At 38.2% G+C, this 20,502-nt stretch overlaps 2 protein-coding genes across 2 annotated transcripts in view; both read right to left on the reverse strand.

Moving 5' to 3' along the window:
- The window catches only part of LOC131332443 (receptor-like kinase LIP2), a 32,332-nt gene extending 18,860 nt beyond the window's left edge, over window positions 1-13,472 (reverse strand). Inside the window, exons 1-6 of the mRNA XM_058366662.1 lie at window positions 13,079-13,472; window positions 5,677-5,816; window positions 5,458-5,584; window positions 2,215-2,382; window positions 972-1,024; window positions 575-609 (exon numbers count right to left, since the gene is read on the reverse strand). Coding sequence (XP_058222645.1) covers window positions 575-609; window positions 972-1,024; window positions 2,215-2,382; window positions 5,458-5,584; window positions 5,677-5,807 — 514 coding nt within the window. The 5' untranslated portion in view covers window positions 5,808-5,816; window positions 13,079-13,472. The remainder of the gene's footprint in view (window positions 1-574; window positions 610-971; window positions 1,025-2,214; window positions 2,383-5,457; window positions 5,585-5,676; window positions 5,817-13,078) is intronic.
- Window positions 13,473-13,605: 133 nt separating this feature from the next.
- On the reverse strand, window positions 13,606-15,377 carry LOC131332444 (uncharacterized). The gene is made up of 3 exons (XM_058366666.1): window positions 15,050-15,377; window positions 14,750-14,783; window positions 13,606-13,695 (listed from the first exon to the last, which is right to left on the reverse strand). Exons 1-3 carry the CDS (start codon window positions 15,339-15,341, stop codon window positions 13,656-13,658), a joined length of 366 nt encoding a protein of 121 aa, XP_058222649.1. The 5' UTR covers window positions 15,342-15,377; the 3' UTR covers window positions 13,606-13,655.
- Between the last annotated feature and the right edge of the window lie 5,125 nt (window positions 15,378-20,502).

Below are 20,502 nucleotides of genomic sequence, written 5' to 3' on the forward strand. Positions count from 1 at the left end.
AGTTGGCTCTAGAACCAAACTCCCTAAATCCATGGGAAGCATATCAGTATACACATAGGGCACTAGCCAATCCACCTCTGACAGGGGAGCAACCTCCAATGTAAGGTAAAAGCAATAGGGCAAAATAGGTAATCCCAGCTCTCCGCATCCATTGTACACATGACACTCCAATGAGAGCATAAATATAATCTGGTCTTCAACTACTGAGTCTTCTACAAGAAGACTTCAAACACAACTGAAATAGAAAACATAAAGCACCTACTTCACTTGTTTGGCTTACGCAGTAAAAGATGCTGATTTTACCCCTCAGTCATATCATTTATCCATTTGAAGAAACAAGAATATGGAAAAGGGGATACAATAAAGAGGAAGGCGAAGCAACTATTATCTTTTTATCATCATCTGGATGTGTTGAAAAACAGTAATTTTGAAAAAGCTTAAAGGACAATGCCCTTGCTTCGGACATATTTGGGCAATACTCAAACATGGATCCATCATATAAAGAATCTAGGTAACTACATGCATGAGACATAAAAGACAATAATCCAAATGACAAAGTGAATGATTGCCTTACTGTTTATGGAGCCCGGCTGTCCAGTAGATGTTTTCCTGCAACAAGTGACAACAATGACAAAAAAGCCATAAGAATTAAACAAGTTTAGTACACTGCAGACGCATTAGATAGTAGAGATACCAAAGGAAGATTGCACAAATAAAGGAAAGAAAAGAAGGCAGTCTCTTTCGAACTGGAACCTAATTGTACTAAGAAACTAGGTAGCCATATCAGGACTTTATTTTTTTGGTTACTTTCCTCTCTTTCTCAGATCTTTTATTAGTGCTTCTATATTAACCACAAGCATTTTGCTTGATGCTAATCCAACTAAAAATGAAGTTTTGAAACACAAAATAGAATAAGAAATGGTTACATCACGAAAATTCTGTTTGAAAATTCAAAGTTTCTGGTTGAATACCTTGCTTCTAATACTGCATCCTGCTCCGCAAGGGAGGTTGTCACTTTGTGTGCCTGAAAATTAAAATGAGAAGGCAATGAAACTTCAACAGTGACAACTTTCAATCTGGCTACAATCTATTCAATCAATAACATCATTAAACCTACCATCGAATGTAATTGGTATTTACATCAAGAGACATTTCCCCTCCAATTTTTTGACATAATTCTTTTTGGAGGGGAGATGTCTCTTACACCAAATGAACAAGTGCGTAAAATTAACATCAATCCACAACATCATTAAAGTTAATAGAGAGGGTTGAATATTTCTTATATAAATAAACAGAGACAGCAGAAGGAATTAATTGTGCTGATACTTCTGCATTCTGTGGGAACAACAAATGCCACATACGATTCAAAGGTGAATGCACAAGTGGCAACTAGTTGGGACCCTAATGTAATAACGCTAAAAAAATCCACACAAAACCCCAACCTATCAATCAATTCTCGCAGAGTAAAGTAGTACTCCCTCCGTCCCTTTTTAAATGTCCTACTTCGTAACTCCAACTTATTAAAAAAACATAATCATTATACCTTTCACATCAACTTTTTCCTCCACTTTCCCTACTTACCCATCATCATTACACTTTTTACTCACTACCTTTTTAAAATAGAATCTACTTTTAGGGACAAAATAGACAATGTACCAACTTTTACCCACTAATTTTACCAAATGGACACTTATTAAGGGACAACCCAAAATGGAACACTGGACTATAATAAGGGGACGGAGGGAGTATTAGTTTACAACCATATAGAGATAAGCACATACCTCCTATGAAAGCTGGGTTGTGAACTTGTTACCAACAATCAAAAGAAATTTTAAGCAGGCAATCATATACCCAGAACCAGAACCATTTAATTTCTGTTTCAGCAATAGACACTTATTTTTTATGTACTCCCTCCGTCCCAAAATGGATGACAATTTTTGAAACTCGTGTCATTTTTCATCGCTTATATCTTTCAATCTATAATATTTTTCATGAGTTTGAAAACTTTGTATAATAGAACTAATCAAGAACTATCAAACAAGATCCATATTGCATACATTTTGAGATCCATATTGAAAGATATAAGTAATTGAAATTGGCACAGATATCAAAAATTGACATCCAATTTGGGACGGAGGGAGTAACTTTTTTGTATATGCAGATAAAAGGCGGTTACGCAATAAATAAAGGAGACATTACAAGAACAGTCGTTACCTTCTTGTCCTTATTCTTTGCAATAGGTTGACGCCCAAAGCCGCGCCTCCGATTTGAATCAGAGGACGAGCAGCATATAGTAAACAAACTATAGAAGTGCTGGCGATGCCATATTACTGAGTATAATCTGCTAGTTGTTGTTGCTGGAGTTCCAATGGACATGTTTGCCTGAAACGGAGAAAGTTGAGCATCATCCAATCCAACATATCAAAATCAAATTGACCTTCCTCATGCATATTGGATTCCATATAGAATTGGGCTTCAGTCAATAACCCCTCTCCCACCCGCTTATTTGCTAATAACCAAAAGTTTTATAGAGATAGACGCTTTTGCATGCAGTTAACTTATTCACAACTGCTTGCGTTGCATTTCAGTAACAACGGAGCATGCGTGATGCAAATCTGGATCGAAAGGATATTCAAACTTGTTGTCAAGCATCCAATGGCAACCCATCGCTTAAAAAATGTCACGCACTGTGTACCTCATGGAAATTTTGGGCCAAAACACTAAAAACTTCAAGTTACAAATGAGCACCAGCATCCACTGTTAATAAACCCTAGTTTGCAATGTTAGGAAACCCCACCTTGTCTACATTACACACTACTCAGGCATCCAATGCTTGAAGAAAATGTCTAATTAAAGGATTCAACATTTCATTGACCGTGCAATTGAATACATTGCATCCAATCAGTTGCAATATGAAATACAAGCCAACGCGCCCTGACATTGATGTATTGTATGATCTTGACAAAATCATTCAAAGCCAATCCCATGATAGGCAAATAATACAAGCCAGAGTGCGCTGACATTTGTAATGTATAATCTTGACAAAATCATTCAAAGCCAATCCCATGATAGGGAATTTTGACAAGTCTCAGTTGATAACCCACTGACCGTCCTTTTGACATTTCTGTCGTCGCATGGCTTGGATTTACATTGCTTTTACTAGTTAGAATATTAACTTTGAGTAGTTATCAATAATTAAATGCTCTCTCCAAAGGATATACAAGCTGGATTGCATTATGGAGCCTAAGGCTTGAATGTTGAATCATTTTAGGAGCTGGGTTGTTTGGAGAAAAATGATAATATCTCATGAGAATATATCAATACAGTTTGGTATAGCTTTGCATTTGATGACTGGATGCTTGTTATAAATTCCATGTTTCCCATAACTATAAATTAGGAAAAAAGTTGGGTATTTTTCCTTCGCATTCCTATTCACAATGAAAACTTAAGCCTAGTCCCAGCTTGTGTTAGGTTGGCACCCAGTAAAACACAGCAGCGTGAGCAAACCAAGCTTACCAAGTTGGTAAGCTCACCCTCCTCCCTCAGTGGAGGCAGGAGTTCGAGCCCCGCGAGGGGTGAGGGTGGGGTTCAGGGCTATGGATAGCCTCTGGACCCCCTGTGAAATAACCTACTAACTTCCCCATACCCCGTTGATGTATAAACTATGACAAAAACACAAACAAACACAGCAGCGTCAATAAATGGTCAAGTGGCCTTTTCTTGTTTCTTAGTTTAAGAGACATCTCCCCTCCAATTTTTTACACAGCCGAGAGACACAAGTTCCACATTATGTGTATATTTTCAATGTTTTCATTCTTGAAATGCCAAGCAAACAAACATACCAAGAAAAAATCCAAGGACAAGATAAAGAATCTACACCATACAGTTCACTTGTTTGGTAATTGGTATTTACACCGTTTATATATTAAAAAATATAGTTAAAAAATTCAGTATTCCAATTTTCAATCTAATTGAACCGGTGCGAAGATCTTATTTTTCTGATCATTTTATCTTAAATGGACATAATGGATTTTTGGCTCTAAGGCCTTTCAATGAGCACCCTATGAGAGCCCTAAAACTAAATAAGGAGTTTGCGAGTGCTCGTTGAAAGGCCTTAGAGCCAAAAATTCATTACGACCATCTAAGATAAAATGATCAAAAAAATAAAATCTTCGCACCCGTTCAATCGGATTGAAAATTGGAGCACTTAATTTTTTAATCATATTTTTCCGTTAGTTTCATTAACGGTGTTAACGATTTTACCAATTTGGAACGTAAAACAAACTACAGGGACGAAATTGAGACAATTGAAACTAGAGGGACGAAATTGAGACAACCATAAAACTAGAGGGACAACTACGAAATTTTGCCCTAATAGAGTGGAAGTCCCATTTCCCTATCAAATACATTCATGAATTTTCGAATGCATTTCTTGCTATATTTTTTGGGTTCTTGAGCTTGCATTCTCAAGAGTGGTTATTTTTAATTAGTAGTACTTTTGCTTTGTTAAGTGGATGTGAGTTATATATCATTCGTCTACACAAAAAGAATGCGAGATATCATCTCTAAATTTCAAAAAGTTCGTCTCTTTTCCCTTGCTCATAACTTACAACTTTTGTGTTGCACTTATTGAAGAACTAAAATTTGAATAGCTCAAATGGATAATCAAGGAATGTCTAGGAGAAGTCACTTTTGAAACTATTTTGAATACCCACCCAACTCTGATGGATAAAGCGGGTATGTGTCAAACGGAAGGACCTATTGAATGGATCACTTTCGTTGTTATCTACTGCAGATGTTTCCCCAGTCCCGACCTCATGCATGATAAAGGAGAGTGATTCCTCTATTTCAGCTATTGGGGGTCAGAATTCCTTTTCAGGCTGTCACAAATTCTAGATGCAGTCACACAAAAAAAAAAAGGGTGGCATGCTCAGTTTTTCCTTATCAATATAAGGAAAGGTGGTTTCCATGAAACACATTTTTCTTTATTCACATATGCAGGTCAAGCTGTGTTCATGTGAAATCTCAGGTATACGAATCACAACTAAAATCAATTTCTGTCAGTATCTACATCAGATCCATTTAGAAACTATAGGCTGGATTTCAAACTTGAAGTTGGTTGGGGAGAAAGAAGAAAAGTGAGAAGGAGAACCATTCTTGTTAGTGTTTCCCCTTGGAATTTTTGTTAGAATTTTTCTTGATATGATGAAAGATCATGAAAGTGGAAGTATAGAAGGAAAAAAAAAGATATTCAAGATATAATTTTCTTACTTTCACCATATCCTGTTTTCTTCAGCAATAACCAAATAGATCAACAGAATGAAGTATTGGGGACTAATTGATGGAAGTATTCTCAAAGGTGCAAGGTAACATCCAAACAAGCTCTATAGCAGATGGGGTTGGATGTACAATATCAAAAGCTGAGGCCTGACCGCCTGAGAGTGCAAATGGTAATACCTGGACACAGAGGGAGACAATATCAGGAAACCGAGAGAGCCCTAGAGGAGAGTAATTTGTTGATGTTTGGATCCACCATATTTTCCAAGACTCATTTACCAGTGATTGCTCTTCCCTTGGTCTAAAACTATTTATCAAAGGAACCAAAAAGCTGAGTAAGGAAATGATAGAACAAAAGGCTACTAGGCTAGATCAAGGACAGAACAAAAAGCATCATACCCGTCGAAAGGCCTCTTTCCTGTTAACAGCTCCAAAAGAAGCACCCCAAAAGCAGATATGTCCCCTTTTACATTGTCAAATCCGTTTTGGATGTGTTCACGTGCAACGTAGCCAGTATTGCTGTAAGCCATTTCAGAAGCCTGCCCCATTGATAATGGATGATGCTTGTTAGCCTTGGCATAAATGGAGAGAGTTTCCCAAATTTATGTGGTCCGTGTCTATGCTTCTGATATATTAAAAAATGTGTTTAAGTTTACCTTCTGATTAGAATGATTTCAAAACCAGTTTTCCAACACTAAAGATTTGTCTCTAATCACACTACCTAAAAACCGATATGATTCTTCTTCTAAGTTGTAGCAAATAGCTGGATTTAGTTATTCTGTACCGTGAGTTTAACACTGTTGCTTGTGAGGGGCCTCCAAAACAGCCAACCCACAGTCGGAGAGAAGAGGCATAAGTTCTTCGTCGAGTAAGATATTAGCACTTAGCAGATTTTAAGTTGCTGTGACCAACAGGAGGCAAGCACATGGAATGCAAATAGCTGAAAGTATAGATTAATCACATTACTTTTTCTTCCTCGTAGTCACAGGAAAAGAAGCATATGTGGAGTAATGGAGGTATACACATTCCCTACTGTGAAACGTTACAGCATTCTAAAAGCACATTGAGTTGTATCAACTGATAGGATACTCTTGGTGGATTTTCTAGCAGCCATTGGTCTGTTTTCCACGGTTTTATTGAAAATAGATTCTCTCATGCTTGTTTTCAAATCAGTTTCTAAAACTCAATGCAACTGTTTATGAAAAATAAACACCATCATTTTCATATCTTATTATTTTTGATGAAAAATTAAACTGAGAATGGGAAAACATCTAAAAAATTATGCATTGAGCTCTTTCCCAAAAAACAAGTTTCGATAGACATCAAAACAAGCTAGGTTTTCTGTTGTTCTTCCAGAAAACACAAATATCCAAGCAAGTCTTACTCCAAATCTAAGTTTGAAATGAACACTGCATTGAGTACACTGTAATTATGATGTAGTATGTAGGAAGGGTATTTATGTCTTTTGTATTGAGTCTATATATATAGGTGTTGGAGTCCTTTCTTTTGGAACTTTTTATCATTTTGAACAAATATTATCAAGAGCTAGTCTTTTTTGTATCCCATTTGGGAGTTTCTCTCTCTACATTATCTCTGGGTATCTTTGGTTGCATCATTTGGTATCAGAGCTTCTAGGCTCGATCCCCACCGTTCATCTCGCCGGAGATTTCACCGGAAACCTAAACCTCGCCGGAAACCTAAAACGGAGCCAGAAAATCTCACCGGAGCCTCCAAATCACTCCAAATCCTCAAATCTATCCAACCCAACACCCTATACTTCGATTTCAACCCTATTTAGCCCTGAATCGAACCCAAAACCCTTTGGATCTGACCTGTTCGAACTTGAATCAGCCATTTCGGCACTGTTCAAGCTCGATCTACCCATTTCGGCACTGTTTGGACCTGTTTGAACAAGACCTAGCCTTGTTCGAGCTCAAATTTGCAATTTTGGAACTCAAATCGAAGATTCAAACCCAGATCTGCCTGTTTCGGACCATTTCGGAGCTGTTTCGGAGCTGCTACAGTGATTCCGAGTCTGCTACAGTGATTTCGGAACTGCTACAGTGATTTCAAGACTGCTACAGTGATTTCGGAGCTTGCTACAGTAATTTCAAGTCAGATCCGTGGGTTGAGAGTTTTCGGACTGATTTTTGCTGATTTCGGACAAGATCTAAGGTGGGTAAGTGTCGATTCCTTATTTTCTTTGCTGGGTTGTTGCTAGATTGCTCCGTAGTTGTTGATTCGAGTATGATTATTGGTGATTACGTGTTTTTGGGGTTGTTCTGTTGAAATTGATGGCTGAGTTGACTAGGTTTTCATTATTTGGGGTGGATTTACTTGTTTGGAGTTGAATTTGGGTATTGTAATGGCTTATCGGGCTAGAGGTAGAAGAGGAGGTAGAGGTAGAGGCTTTGTGGTGAACAATGGTGAGGAGAATGAGTTTGGCAACCAAAATCATGAGATTCAAGAGTTGAGACAACAAGTTGCTACCCTAACGGCGATGGTGCAAGACTTGCAAGTGTCGCGTGTGGGTAGTGGAGGGTCCGAGGACTCTCAAAGTCACTTTGACAATCCTTTTGGTGATCCGAATTGGCGTAGGCCACCTTCCACTCACTCTCCTTATAGGTGGGAGAAGAACATCAAGATTGAACTTCCCGAGTTCAATGGAAGTTTTAACCCGGATGAGTTTGTTGATTGGATTAATACAGTTGAAAGAGTGTTTGATTATGGAGACGTCTCCGAGGAGAAGAAGGTGAAGTTAGTGGCTATCCGCCTCAAAGGAAGAGCTTCCGCTTGGTGGGAGCAATTGCAAGGAACTAGGCTACAAAGAGGAAAGGGAAAGATTAGAGAATGGGAGAAAATGAAGAAGAAACTCAATGAACAATTCTTGTCTTTCAACTATATGCAAAATCTCTACAAGAATTTGCATAATCTCAAACAAGTTGGAAGTGTTGATGAGTACACGGAGGCTTTCCATCAACTTGTTGCTAGAGTTGATTTGAATGAAAGTGAAGATCAAATGGTTGCAAGGTCCATAAGTGGGTTGACGATCACAATCCAAGATGCCCTCGCTATGCAAACTTTGTGGACGGTTTCAGAAGCTTACAATCGGCCTTGGTGGCCGAAAAGCAAGAAAAGAGGAAGTTTTCGAGATCCAGGCAACAATATCAAGGCGATTCCAAGTCCGGGCAGCCCTTTTACTCTTATGCTAGAGGTAGTTCTTCCTCTAGTGGTGGCCAATGTGCTTCTTCCGGAGTTGGTACTCAAAACCGAGCGGATAAAGCTTCAACACCAGCTCAAAATCAGTCTCAATCCGGTGCTTCGGGGGCTCGAAATCAATTCCTAAGTGGGGGTTTCAAGTGCTTCAAGTGTGCAGAACCGGGTCACAAGTCTTCAGATTGTCGTAAGACTTCCGGAGGTCGTAACAAGGCACTTTTCATTGAGGAGGTTACGGAACAAGGTTGTGAGGATGATATTCCCGTTTATGACGAAGAAATATGTGAAGAAATTGGAGCTGATAATGAGGAAGAAGAAGGCTATGCGTTGATGATAAAAAAGACTCTCCTTACTCCTAAGGATGTTGGTAATGAAGATTGGTTGTGTACCAATATCTTTTACACCACTTGCAATGTTGGTGATAGAGTTTGCAACATGATTATTGATAGCAGAAGTTGTGAGAATATAGTCTCTCAAGAGGTGGTGGACAAGTTACAACTCAAAGTGGAGGAGCATCCCCATCCTTATATCCTTCTTGGTTCAAGAAGGGTAATGAAATCAAGGTGACTAAAAGGTGCTTGGTATCTTTCTCCATTCGACAAAAGTACTTTGATGAAGTTTGGTGCGATGTGGTACCTATGGATGCTTGTCATATACTACTTGGTCGCCCGTGGCAATATGATAGGCATTCCATCCATGATGGAAAGAAGAATACCTACACCATCCTTAAGGAGAAGCGACAATTCACTTTGTTACCTATGAAGGAGAAGGTGACTACGAAGCCTCCTCCCACTACGTTGCTTGCTTCTAAAGGATTTCTCAAGGAAAGTCATGAAACCGGGTATGTTCTAGTGTTGGTTCCTATGGCGGATATGGGTGTGTCGGATGTTCCCGAGGCGATTTCTAAACTTTGAAGAAGTATGTTGATGTGTTTCCTCAAGAGTTGCCTCCCGACTTGCCTCCTTTGCGAGATATTCAACATTGTATCGACTTGGTACCCGCGGCGCCCCTTCCGAACAAGCCTGCATATAGAATGTCTCCAAGGGAGAGGGAAGAGATTCAAAAGCAAGTTAAGGATCTTCTAGAGAAAGACTACATAAGGGCAAGCCTTAGCCCTTGTGCGGTGCCGGCTCTTTTGACTCCGAAGAAGGATGGTTCGTGGAGGATGTGTGTGGATAGTAGAGCTATCAACAAGATCACTATCAAGTACCGCTTTCCCATTCCAAGGCTAGATGATATGTTGGATTGCCTTGCCGGTTCAAAGGTCTTCTCAAAGATTGATCTAAGAAGTGGTTATCATCAAATTCAAGTTCGCCCGGGAGATGAATGGAAAACGGCTTTCAAGACCCCTCATGGCCTCTTTGAATGGCTTGTGATGCCTTTTGGTCTTACCAATGCTCCAAGCACTTTTATGCGGGTAATGACTCAAATGCTTCAACCTCTCTTGGGTATATGTGTAGTTGTGTACTTTGATGATATATTGGTGTATAGTCGGTGTTTTGAAGATCACTCATCCCACCTCCAACAAGTGTTTGAAATCTTGAGAAAAGAGAAGTTTTATGGGAACTTGAAGAAGTGTAATTTTGATGTTGATAAGGTGGTATTTTTGGGGTATGTTGTGTCTTCAAAGGGGGTTCACATGGATGAAGACAAGATTAAGGCCATTGTGGAATGGCCAACGCCTACAAGTGTTCATGAAGTGAGGAGTTTTCATGGGTTAGCTACCTTCTATCGGAGGTTCATTGCCAACTTTAGTAGTATCGCGGCTCCTCTTACCGATTGCCTCAAGCAAAGGGTGTTTATATGGTCCCAAGAAGCCGCCAAGAGTTTTAAATTGTTGAAGTCCAAGCTTACGGAAGCTCTTATCTTGGTCTTACCCGACTTTGACAAAACTTTTGGACTTGATTGTGATGCTTCGGGAGTGGGAATTGGTGGAGTCTTAAGCCAAGGTGGTCAACCTATTGCTTTCTTTAGCGAGAAGTTGAACGGTGCTAAACTTAAGTACTCTACTTATGACTTGGAATTCTATGCCATTGTCCAAGCCATCAAGCATTGGAGTTACTACCTTGCCTACAAGGAATTTGTCCTCAACACCGATCATGAAGCTCTTAAGTACATCAATAGCCAACAACACCTCAATAAACGGCATGCCAAGTGGGTGGCTTATCTACAACAATTCACGTTCTCTTTGAGGCACAAATTGGGGATTCTCAACAAAGTGGCCGATGGTTTGAGTAGAAGAGTGGCTCTCTTGGTGGAAATGAAGAACAAGGTTGTTGGGTTTGAAGAATTTCGCACTTTCTATGCCGAAGATCCTTATTTTAGTAAGATATTCGATGCTTTGCAAAGGGGTAATAAGGTTGTCGATCCATGTTTCATGTTGAAGGATGGATTTCTCTTCAAAGAACTTAAATTGTGTGTCCCTACATGCTCTTTAAGGGAGCAATTGTTGGCTGAAAGTCACAAGTTGGGTCATTTTGGCAAGGATAAGACTCTAGCATTGCTTCAAGATGCATACTATTGGCCGGGAATGAGTAAAGATGTGGGGGGCTATGTGCAAAGGTGCCAAACTTGCCAACGGAGTGAGGGAACAGCCACTAATGCAGGATTGTATTTGCCTTTACCGGTGCCAGAAAGTCCTTGGAAATGCGTGAGTATGGATTTTGTCTTGGGGCTTCCTCCTACGCAAAAGCGGAGTGATTCTATCATGGTGGTAGTGGATCGGTTTTCAAAAATGGCTCATTTTATTCCTTGTAAGAAGACAATGGATGCGACTAACATTGCCAATCTCTATTTCAAGGAGGTCTACAAGTTGCATGGCGTCCCTATTTCTATTGTCTCCGATAGAGATGCTAAGTTTCTTGCCCACTTTTGGAGGACCTTGTGGAGGAAGATTGTCACCAACTTATGCTTTGGTACTTCTTTTCACCCTCAAACCGATGGTCAAACGGAAGTGGTAAACCGGAGTCTTGGGAATTTGTTGCGATGCTTAGTTGGTGAACATCCAAAAAGTTGGGATGGAATTCTTCCTTTGGCGGAGTTTGCTTACAATTCTTCTCTAAACCGCACCATCCACACTTCCCCATTTGAAGCGATTTACGGGTTGAAACCTTCTAGTGTGGTTGACCTCATTCCTTTGCCAATCCCTAAGAGGGGACACTCCAAGGCGGAAGATATGGCTACGTTTATGAAGAATATCCACTCTCAAGTTAAGCTCAACATTGAGAAGTCTAATGCGAAGTATAAGGCGGCCGTTGATGCACACAAAAGGGAGGTTTTGTTCAAAGAAGGGGATCTTGTTTGGGTTATCTTGAGCAAGGATAGGCATCCTCATGGTGCTTACATGAAGCTGAACGATCGGAAAGTGGGTCCTTGTGAAGTCTTGCGGAAGATCAATGACAACGCTTATCAAGTCCGCTTACCCTCTCACTTGAGCATCTCCAACACATTCAATGTGCAACACTTGGTGCCCTATTTGCCGGAGGACACTACCGTAACTTGAGGACAAGTTTCTTTTAGTAGGGGAGTATGATGTAGAATGTAGGAAGGGTATTTATGTCTTTTGTATTGAGTCTATATATATAGTTGTTGGAGTCCTTTCTTTTGGAACTTTTTATCATTTTGAACAAATATTATCAAGAGCTAGTCTCTTTTGTATCCCATTTGGGAGTTTCTCTCTCTACATTATCTATGGGTATCTTTGGTTGCATCAACTTACTCCAAAGCTCGTGCTACGCCAAGAGCAATTCTGAGACGTTGGCCCCAAGAGAGAGTCATAAATACATCAGAGTGTAAAGCATCATCTAGAGTCAGATTTCTGACATACTCATAAACAAGTAGATGTTGTCTGTGCTCTAAACAGTAACCTAGAAGTGTCACAATGTTCGGGTGTCTCAACCGGGCTGCATTCCAAATCACTTCCAAGAATTGTTCTTCTTCTTTGTGAGCCAGCGCTACTGTATTGATATTATCTACAGGTAAGATATTGAGAGAGAGAGAGAGAGAGAGAGAGAGAAATTCCAATAAATTCTACATCTCTTTTTATAGCTTGGAAGGGAGATGTAAGTTTTGAATTCTTACCTGCACATTGGGAAGATCTGCTTTGTAAACAGAACCAAGAGATCCCTCTCCAAGGAAGTTCTCCTCACTTAAATTATTTGTTGCTGATTGAAGCTCTCCCATAGTGTAAACTTTTGCACTGATTGGGATTTTCCATTTCTTAGAGAAACTTCTCCTAGACATTTTGTCCTTTGTGGACGAGGATACCTCACCCAAACCAAAACATGACCATGAAACTACTACGATGTCTAGGAGTACTAAAGACCAAACTGCATAACCTGGTACCTATATTTCACGTCATAATGACACATAGAATATGACAACCAAAATGCAGAGTGGAAATCCCAATTCCCTATCAAATACATTTACAAATTTTCTCTTAATTTGTCAAATTTCCTACCGAAGTTTAATGTATTCTCTTCCAAATCCTCAATGCTACTTTAGTCAGGAAAGTACTAACATGCATAAAAATATAAAACCAGATCGGTTACAAGTACAGAATTAAAGATTGGGTAGAAGGACTTACAGAGATGATGTAGTCAAGAAGAGCGGCGTTAGCTTCACCGTCCTTTGCAGGAGCTTCATACAGGATCTATCAACCACCGCCACCATCTGTCTGATCATGCAAGATAAATCGTCCAACGTTATAATTAACAAATCTTTCCTCGCCTTGGAGTATCAACTAATACATCGGATACCAAAACATCCCTTTGATGCCCTCTAGGTCAGGTTCAAAAACCAGATTCCGATAGAATTCCACAAATGCAATGACATTGTACAGAACCAAGTGAAAAACAAAGCAGGAGAAATCAAAATTATCATGATGAGGAACTGTGCAACAAGGGAACCAGAGTTGACATGGACATTTCTTGTGCTATTTATCAATGAAGTTTATACAAGCTTAAGTTGCCACATTAATAGGAAAAAACATTATGATACACAGCTTCAGAATCTCCTGAAGAACGAGATAGATAATTGTTCTGATATTAAAACATATAGGACCCCGACTATCATCCAATCAAGACTCCAAAAATGCAACAATGGTGGCTATACCTTGACTATCTGCAAAGAGTTACTGTCAATGACCCTTCGTAAAATAACCCTTATGAGCTTTTCAACAAGAGCCTTTCCAATACCTTGGCCCTGCATGGGATAGATCACAGAAGTCTTAAAGCAGTGATTTTGCAGTTTACGTTAATTCCAAGGAATGTAATTTTAGTTTCGACGAGCGCCAAGTATTTAGGCGCAACACGTCCTAAGAGCTCTTATGTTCTCTCTAATCCATTCGACAAAGATGTGTGCTATCTGAAGGACCGAAACCATGCCTAGATCAACAAAACTTCAAATGAATCTGTCAAACTTCAAAGCACACTAAAAAAGAATGGACGCAATGAACACGGGAAAAAATAACTTCCATGTGAGGAAATAAAAGACAAAATGTAGACTACAGGCCAAAATATAAATCTGTCAAATTTTAGAAGTGGAAGTGACATAATCAGCATAAATAACCACAAATGTTAAAAGTAAACTAGAAGTCAGGACAATTAGGAATGTCAAACCTAAGTTCCAACGATACATGATATTTATTAATCGAAGTTCTGCCATCCTTTTATTTTCCCTTCTATATTTCATTTACTAGGTTCATATGTAAATGGACAAGCACATTTTTTAAGTGACTTTCCCTCAATGTCAAGAGTGTTATTTGTATGAGGTTTAACAGAATTTAAGTGATATTTACTCATGTTTATTTGGTTATCCACTAACTTTAGTAGATCCGTCCAACATATTCTAGATCCATCCTTCATCAGAGAGCAAAAATATGACGAGGAAGAGGTGAAGGACCATCGTTGACTAAAAAATTTCCACATTAAACAAAACAATGAGAGGTATGTGACAACGAAACCAAAACTCTGGAACATATCGTCACCAAAAACCCATCATTATTAACAAAAAACAATCATAACTCCTAGCCAAATTTGGTGTACAGCAAACAAAACAAAAATAAACAAACATTCAACAAGAAGAATCACATAACTGAATAGAATCAGGCAGGGAGAGAAAGGCCCAGCGTTTGACATTAAATCAAAATCCAACCAGTTACCAACTGAAACCCAATTCGGAAGTTCAGAAATCAAAATACGGAATAGACTTTCAAGGGAAGAGAGAGCCCTAGCCCTCGAGATGAAATAAATCAAACCTGGAAAATCCCAATTCGCGGTGTTGCTCCATACCTACATTCATAACGTTGCCCACTTGATTTGAATTTTTGTTGTAGGCTTAGATATTAGGAAAAATTCATACAGCAAAAACCAACAACCTATGAAGCACAGATACGCCGGAAAAAGTCGCCGTATGTGTACAACTGCTACGCGTACCGTACCGTACGGCCCATTACGGTCTGCCGTACCGGGTACGATGCAGTATTTGAGGACATCGTTGGGAAACCATGGGGACGACATCGGGTACAGGCGAATAAATGTTCTGTTCATGTGTTTACCTGAATCGATGGGTCTGCAAAGATGGTGATTAGATAGTCGATGATAGATGGAGATGCTGAGTCGAGGCTTGAAGGTTCGATCGAGAGACGAATCACCGGTCTTCTTCGCTGAATCGAGGCTTGAAGGTTCTGTTCGTGTGTATGTGTAATGACGATTCAGAACTGCAGCTAGCACACAGGGATTTCCATATTTTAGTTCTAAGGAAACATAAAACCCTAGTTCGAACAATACATGTAGAGAGAGAGAGAGAGAGAGAGAGAAAGAGAGGACGGTGTAGTTTGAACAATACATTCAGAACCGCGCGACTTAAACGTCGCGGAGAGAGAGAGAGAGAGAGAGAGTGTTTGCACACCTAATTTGTTGGCGCTCCCCCTTGTTCAACTGGAACTGCGTTGTACCGTTGCTACGGCACGTGTGGCGGTGTAGGGTCTGGTTCAAAAGAGAATTAAATTACCTCCTCATCAATTACACCCTAATTGCTCCTTCGAGATAATCTTTTCACTAACCAGGGTTAATCCTACTTAAGCCGACAATTCACCTAAATCTGGAAGATAAGGCTTTTAATAAGTTTTCTTAAGAAAAAGTCATTGGGTTTTTGTTTTGTTTTTATTCAAAACAAATTGTACGGAGTATTTTTTAATTTTATACCAAACTTTTGTAAATTAGTGATCTCGGAAAAGTAAAAAATTACTATCCAAACCCAAACTTTTTCGAAAAAATTCAAGAAAAAGCCTAGAAAGTCAATAATCCAAACAAGTTTGACGCAAAAGTAACAAACTCATATTATTTTAATAAAGGCAACAAAAAATTGGCTTTTTAAGGAAAAGTCAACCTAAATAGCGGTCAGGAATCGTCCATATCTGTCGCTCGTAGTAGGCGAGGAAAAAAATTATTCACAAAAAATTCCTTAAAAAATATTCCAAAAAAATGTTCTTGGTGACCATTTTTTTTTAACGTCTTGGTGACTGTTTGTCATTACTTTTTTCCATTGAACTTTTCTTGTAAAATTGGCTCCAAATCTCCCATTTTCTTTTTAACTTTTCTTGGTTATCTTGTTCATACAGCCCAAAAAATAATAAACTTTGGTCATTTTGCTATAAAAATAGTACTGACATTAAGGATTCGCCCAAAAAAAGAGAGAAAAATATTCAGTACACATCCCCTTTACAAATTTTCGTTACTCATTTTATGAATTTTTTTGGCCTCATTTATAAACTTTTGTGGGTCATTTTATTGTTTGATGTACTGCACACACTTTACGATTTATTTGTGTGAGACCCAAAAGTGGCTCCCATGGCACATGTACATTTTCGGTACCCCACTACTCGCTTTCCAATAGTTGGACTCAAATTTTTGTTGCAACGCCCCCACATAGCTAGTTTTTTTTCAAAAAATGTGTTTTCAAAACTCTTATTGCAAAACAAACTAAATTCAAAGACTATTTTTCAAAAAATGTTTTTCAGAAAGTAGTTTTTGTCAAAAAATATCTCTTTCCAAAAAATTCGTAATAAAACTTTTTCCATTAAATATTTTTGGAAAACTATTTTTTTCAAAAAAAAATAATTCACTTTTTAGTTATTTTTTTTAAATTGCTTTAAAAAAAAACTATTTCTTATCCCATGTGTAATCTCATCCGAATCAAACATGGGATCCCGTAGAATTATACTATATGAAATTAATCCAAGAGAAATAGTTTAGGGACTAACAATATCAAGACTGTTAATCTCATAGGTTTTAATCTGCGAAAATCTACAAATCAAACTAGACTTTTTAATATTAGCAACACCCCTACTTTTTCCGGGTAGATGAGGGCTTGATGTGATTGTTTTTGCTGGGTTTGGCTGTCAAAAATCCCCCTCCATATTTCTCTCCTTTTATCTGGCTTAAGGCCTGTTTGGATGGAGTAAAAATGAGAGGGAAAAAATAAGATGGGGTATATGCAGAGGGATCCCCTCCTTTTCCCTTGCTTGGCATTCCAATTCTCTTCCCCTGTTATTTTTAACCCTCTCTTCGTTTTCACCGGTTTAAAAGATTGTCCGGGATTAATTTTGAGCTCCTCTTGAGGTCCCCAAAAATAATCCGGCTATGGAGGGATATTTTGTGGACAAAAATACCCCTTGTTATCCCCTTTCTCCATCCACCTGATTCAACCAACTTCTACTCTCCATTCTACCCAAAATCATAAGATCTTCGTACAGGTTCAAACAGATTGAAAATTGGAACACTTAATTTTTAACTATATTTTTTAATATATAAACGGTGTAAAAAAATAATTGTTTCAATTTTTAATCCGTTTAAACCGGTGCGAAGATCTTAGTTTTCTGATCATTTTATCCTAAATGGTCATAATTAAATTTTGACTCTATGGCTCTCGTTGATTAGCCCTAAAAGATATTTGATTCTACGATTTTCTTAGGGCTAATCAACGAGAGCCCTCGAATTAAAATTTAATTATGATCATTTAGGATAAAATGATCACAAAATTAAAATCTTTTCACCTGTTCAAACGAATTGAAATTTAGAATTATTAATTTTTTTAACCATATTTTTTAATATATAAACTGTTTAAAGATGTTGAAAAATTAAGTATTCCAAATTTCAATCCGTTTGAACCGGTGGAAAGATTTTAGTTTTTTGATCATTTTATCCTAATGGTCATAATTAAATTTTGACTATATGGCTCTCGTTGATTAACTCTAAGAGGTATTTGATTCTACGACTTTCTTAGGGCTAATCAACGAGAGCATTAGAGTCAAAATTTAATTATGACCATTTAGGATAAAATGATCAGAAAACTAAAATCTTTTCACCGGTTCAAATAGATTGAAATTTGAAATACTTAATTTTTTTAAAAAAACCAAATTTTATAAAAAATTATTTAATAATAATACTAAATTCGTTAATTTGTTAGTAGAAATAAGGTCCCGTTCCGGAACACAATATAAGTACTTATTTTTTAAGAAGACAATTTTAAGCTCAAAAATAATGTATTTACGCAAATAATTTTCCTACCAATATGGATCTTATTTAATAGATCTTATCGAGATCTTTTATACGGTGCAAAAAAAATTAAAAAATTATTTTTCATTTACATTATTTTTTAGTTTGAAAATATGAAATACGTACTTATTTTTTTTAAGAAGATGTTCTGGAACAGAGCCTAAATATTACGACTTAAATTGTGAAAGAATATTTAAATTTGCAATTATACATATAAAACGTACACCGTCCGTCCCTTTTTAAGTGTTCTGCTTCGTAACTCCAACTTATTAAAAAGACATCATCATTATACCTTTCACATCAACTTTTTCCTCCACTTTCCTTACTTATCCATCATCATTACACTTTTACTCTCTTACTTTTCAAAATGAAATCTATTTTTAAGGACAAAATAGACAATGCACCAATTTTTACCCATTAACTTTACAAAATGAACACTTATTAAAGGACAACCCAAAATTGAATACTGGACACAAAATAAGGAACGGAGGGAGTAATACACGGAGGGAGTAATACATAAATTAATTTAGGGACTGCACAAGGACAAAATGGTCATTTGACAGCTTTGTATATCATTCATCCTTCCTTATACCCCATATTAATCTTTCATCCAAACCAAATATTATTTAATTTCCCTTCTCTTATACCTCATCCAAACAACCTACTATTCAATCTCTCCTCCATAAATATCACATCAATATGGGTCACCCCATACTATCTTATCCCCTTATTAATTAATACCCCCAATTTTTTGTTCATGTCCAAACGGGCCCTTAGGGGGAATATTTTTGGATGGGGTTTGAGGTGGACATAATTAGTCTGGCTTTATCTCCTAGGGTCTGTTTGGATGCAGCGATGTGAAGGGAGATTATGATATCCCCCTCCTAATACGTCGGCCCGTGTATATGGCGTGGTTTGGGAAGTCCAAAACTATGGTGGATAACTTAATACCCCTGCTCCATAATCCTCCCTAATACCCCCTGAGGGGAGCTTACACATGGCTAGGATGGGAGCCGGCTATATGGAATCCCCCCTTATAATACATCCTCTCTCTTTCATTTAACTACAAAACAATTTTATCCCTCCATTTTATATCTCATCCAAACCATGTATTATTTAATCTCCCTGTCACATCAATGTGGACCCACCTTTTTTACATAATACCCCGTACTATCCAACCCCCCTTCTTGTATAATACCTCCAAACCTAATACTTCATCCAAACGAGCCCCTAAGTTTTTGACCAATTTGGCCCTCCTCATCCGTCTTTGATCAGTAGAAATCTCAATCACAAACTCGACCCAAAAACAACAATCTATGAAGAACTCGACCCAAAAACAAATCTCAGTCACAAAACAAATCGTACTACATATTGGGTTTGTTTCATTCAGTACAAATCTCAGTCACAAACGTATCACTGACGCCAACGCTGGAAAAAAAGTCGTGTACTGCGAACCTCAATATCTCCCTTGTCTGATTCTGGCGACTCAAACACACCCACCGATTCAAAATAGATCTTTTACTCCAACAAAGGATTCGAACACAAATGGATCTTTTACTCCAACAAAGGGATCTGGGGTGCATGCTGCCCCTCAAAAGTTCAAAACGGCAGCACCGTAATTCCCCCCACGAGCGGGCGCCTGCTTCGGTCTTACTCCGATGATAGAAAATGTTCACCTTGTAGAGCTCATCATATAAAACAAATATTCGAAATTTCAGCTTGATCAAATATTATTAAGTGCAAAAAGATATTACACAGAGATGATGGGTTCCAATGGATTTGATCTAGTATTTCGAATCTATTGTTTAAAGATAAAAAAAGTGTTTCGATGAGGTACTTAATGATATTCGATCGAGCTGACTTTCTGCATATTTATTCACCTCGACGAGCTCTACAACGTGAATATTTTTGATTATCGGGTGAAATGGGAGTGGACCCCCACTCACGGGGGTAGCACGGTCTGCCCTTTTGAAGGGTAGCACGCACCCCTAGATACCCAACAAAGGCACTAGATTTTCCTCCAAGGCTCCTCCAATCCTCGTCGAAATAGGAAACAAAATGAAAAAGAATCTGGCTTGTCTACAGTTTAACAAGTTTGGAGAGGTACAGTCCAAGTGATTGTAACCATCGGATAATATTTTTAATGGTGCATATTTCTTTTCAATCTTTGATCGATAAAAGATTCAACAAATCTGAAGCATTGATTGTCAATATAAACTGTCCAGATTGAATCTTGTTCGCAGTTAACTACAGAAAGGTCGGATCCAAGAAAATAAGGAAACAAAGATAAACAAGACTTTCTACCCAATCTGGAAATCTCCAACATTGATCTTCACAGTTATGACACGTCGTTCAAGAATGACTACTTCTTGAAAAATAGAATCGTAGAAACGGGAAAAGTTGAAAGATACTCACTTCAACTCCAAGCTTCAATCCATGAAACCCAATTCCA

The sequence above is a fragment of the Rhododendron vialii genome, chromosome 7a (assembly GCF_030253575.1).
Source record: "Rhododendron vialii isolate Sample 1 chromosome 7a, ASM3025357v1".
Taxonomy (NCBI): Eukaryota; Viridiplantae; Streptophyta; class Magnoliopsida; order Ericales; family Ericaceae; genus Rhododendron; species Rhododendron vialii.

Coding starts and splice junctions, on each gene's coding strand:
- LOC131332444 (XM_058366666.1), bottom strand. CDS start 15,341: ATGTATTGTTCAAACTACACCGTCCTCTCTTTCTCTCTCTCTCTCTCT. Junction 14,784..15,049: donor TTGCAGACCCATCGATTCAG/GTAAACACATGA, acceptor TTATGAATGTAG/GTATGGAGCAACACCGCGAA. Junction 13,696..14,749: donor CGCGAATTGGGATTTTCCAG/GTTTGATTTATT, acceptor TATCCCATGCAG/GGCCAAGGTATTGGAAAGGC.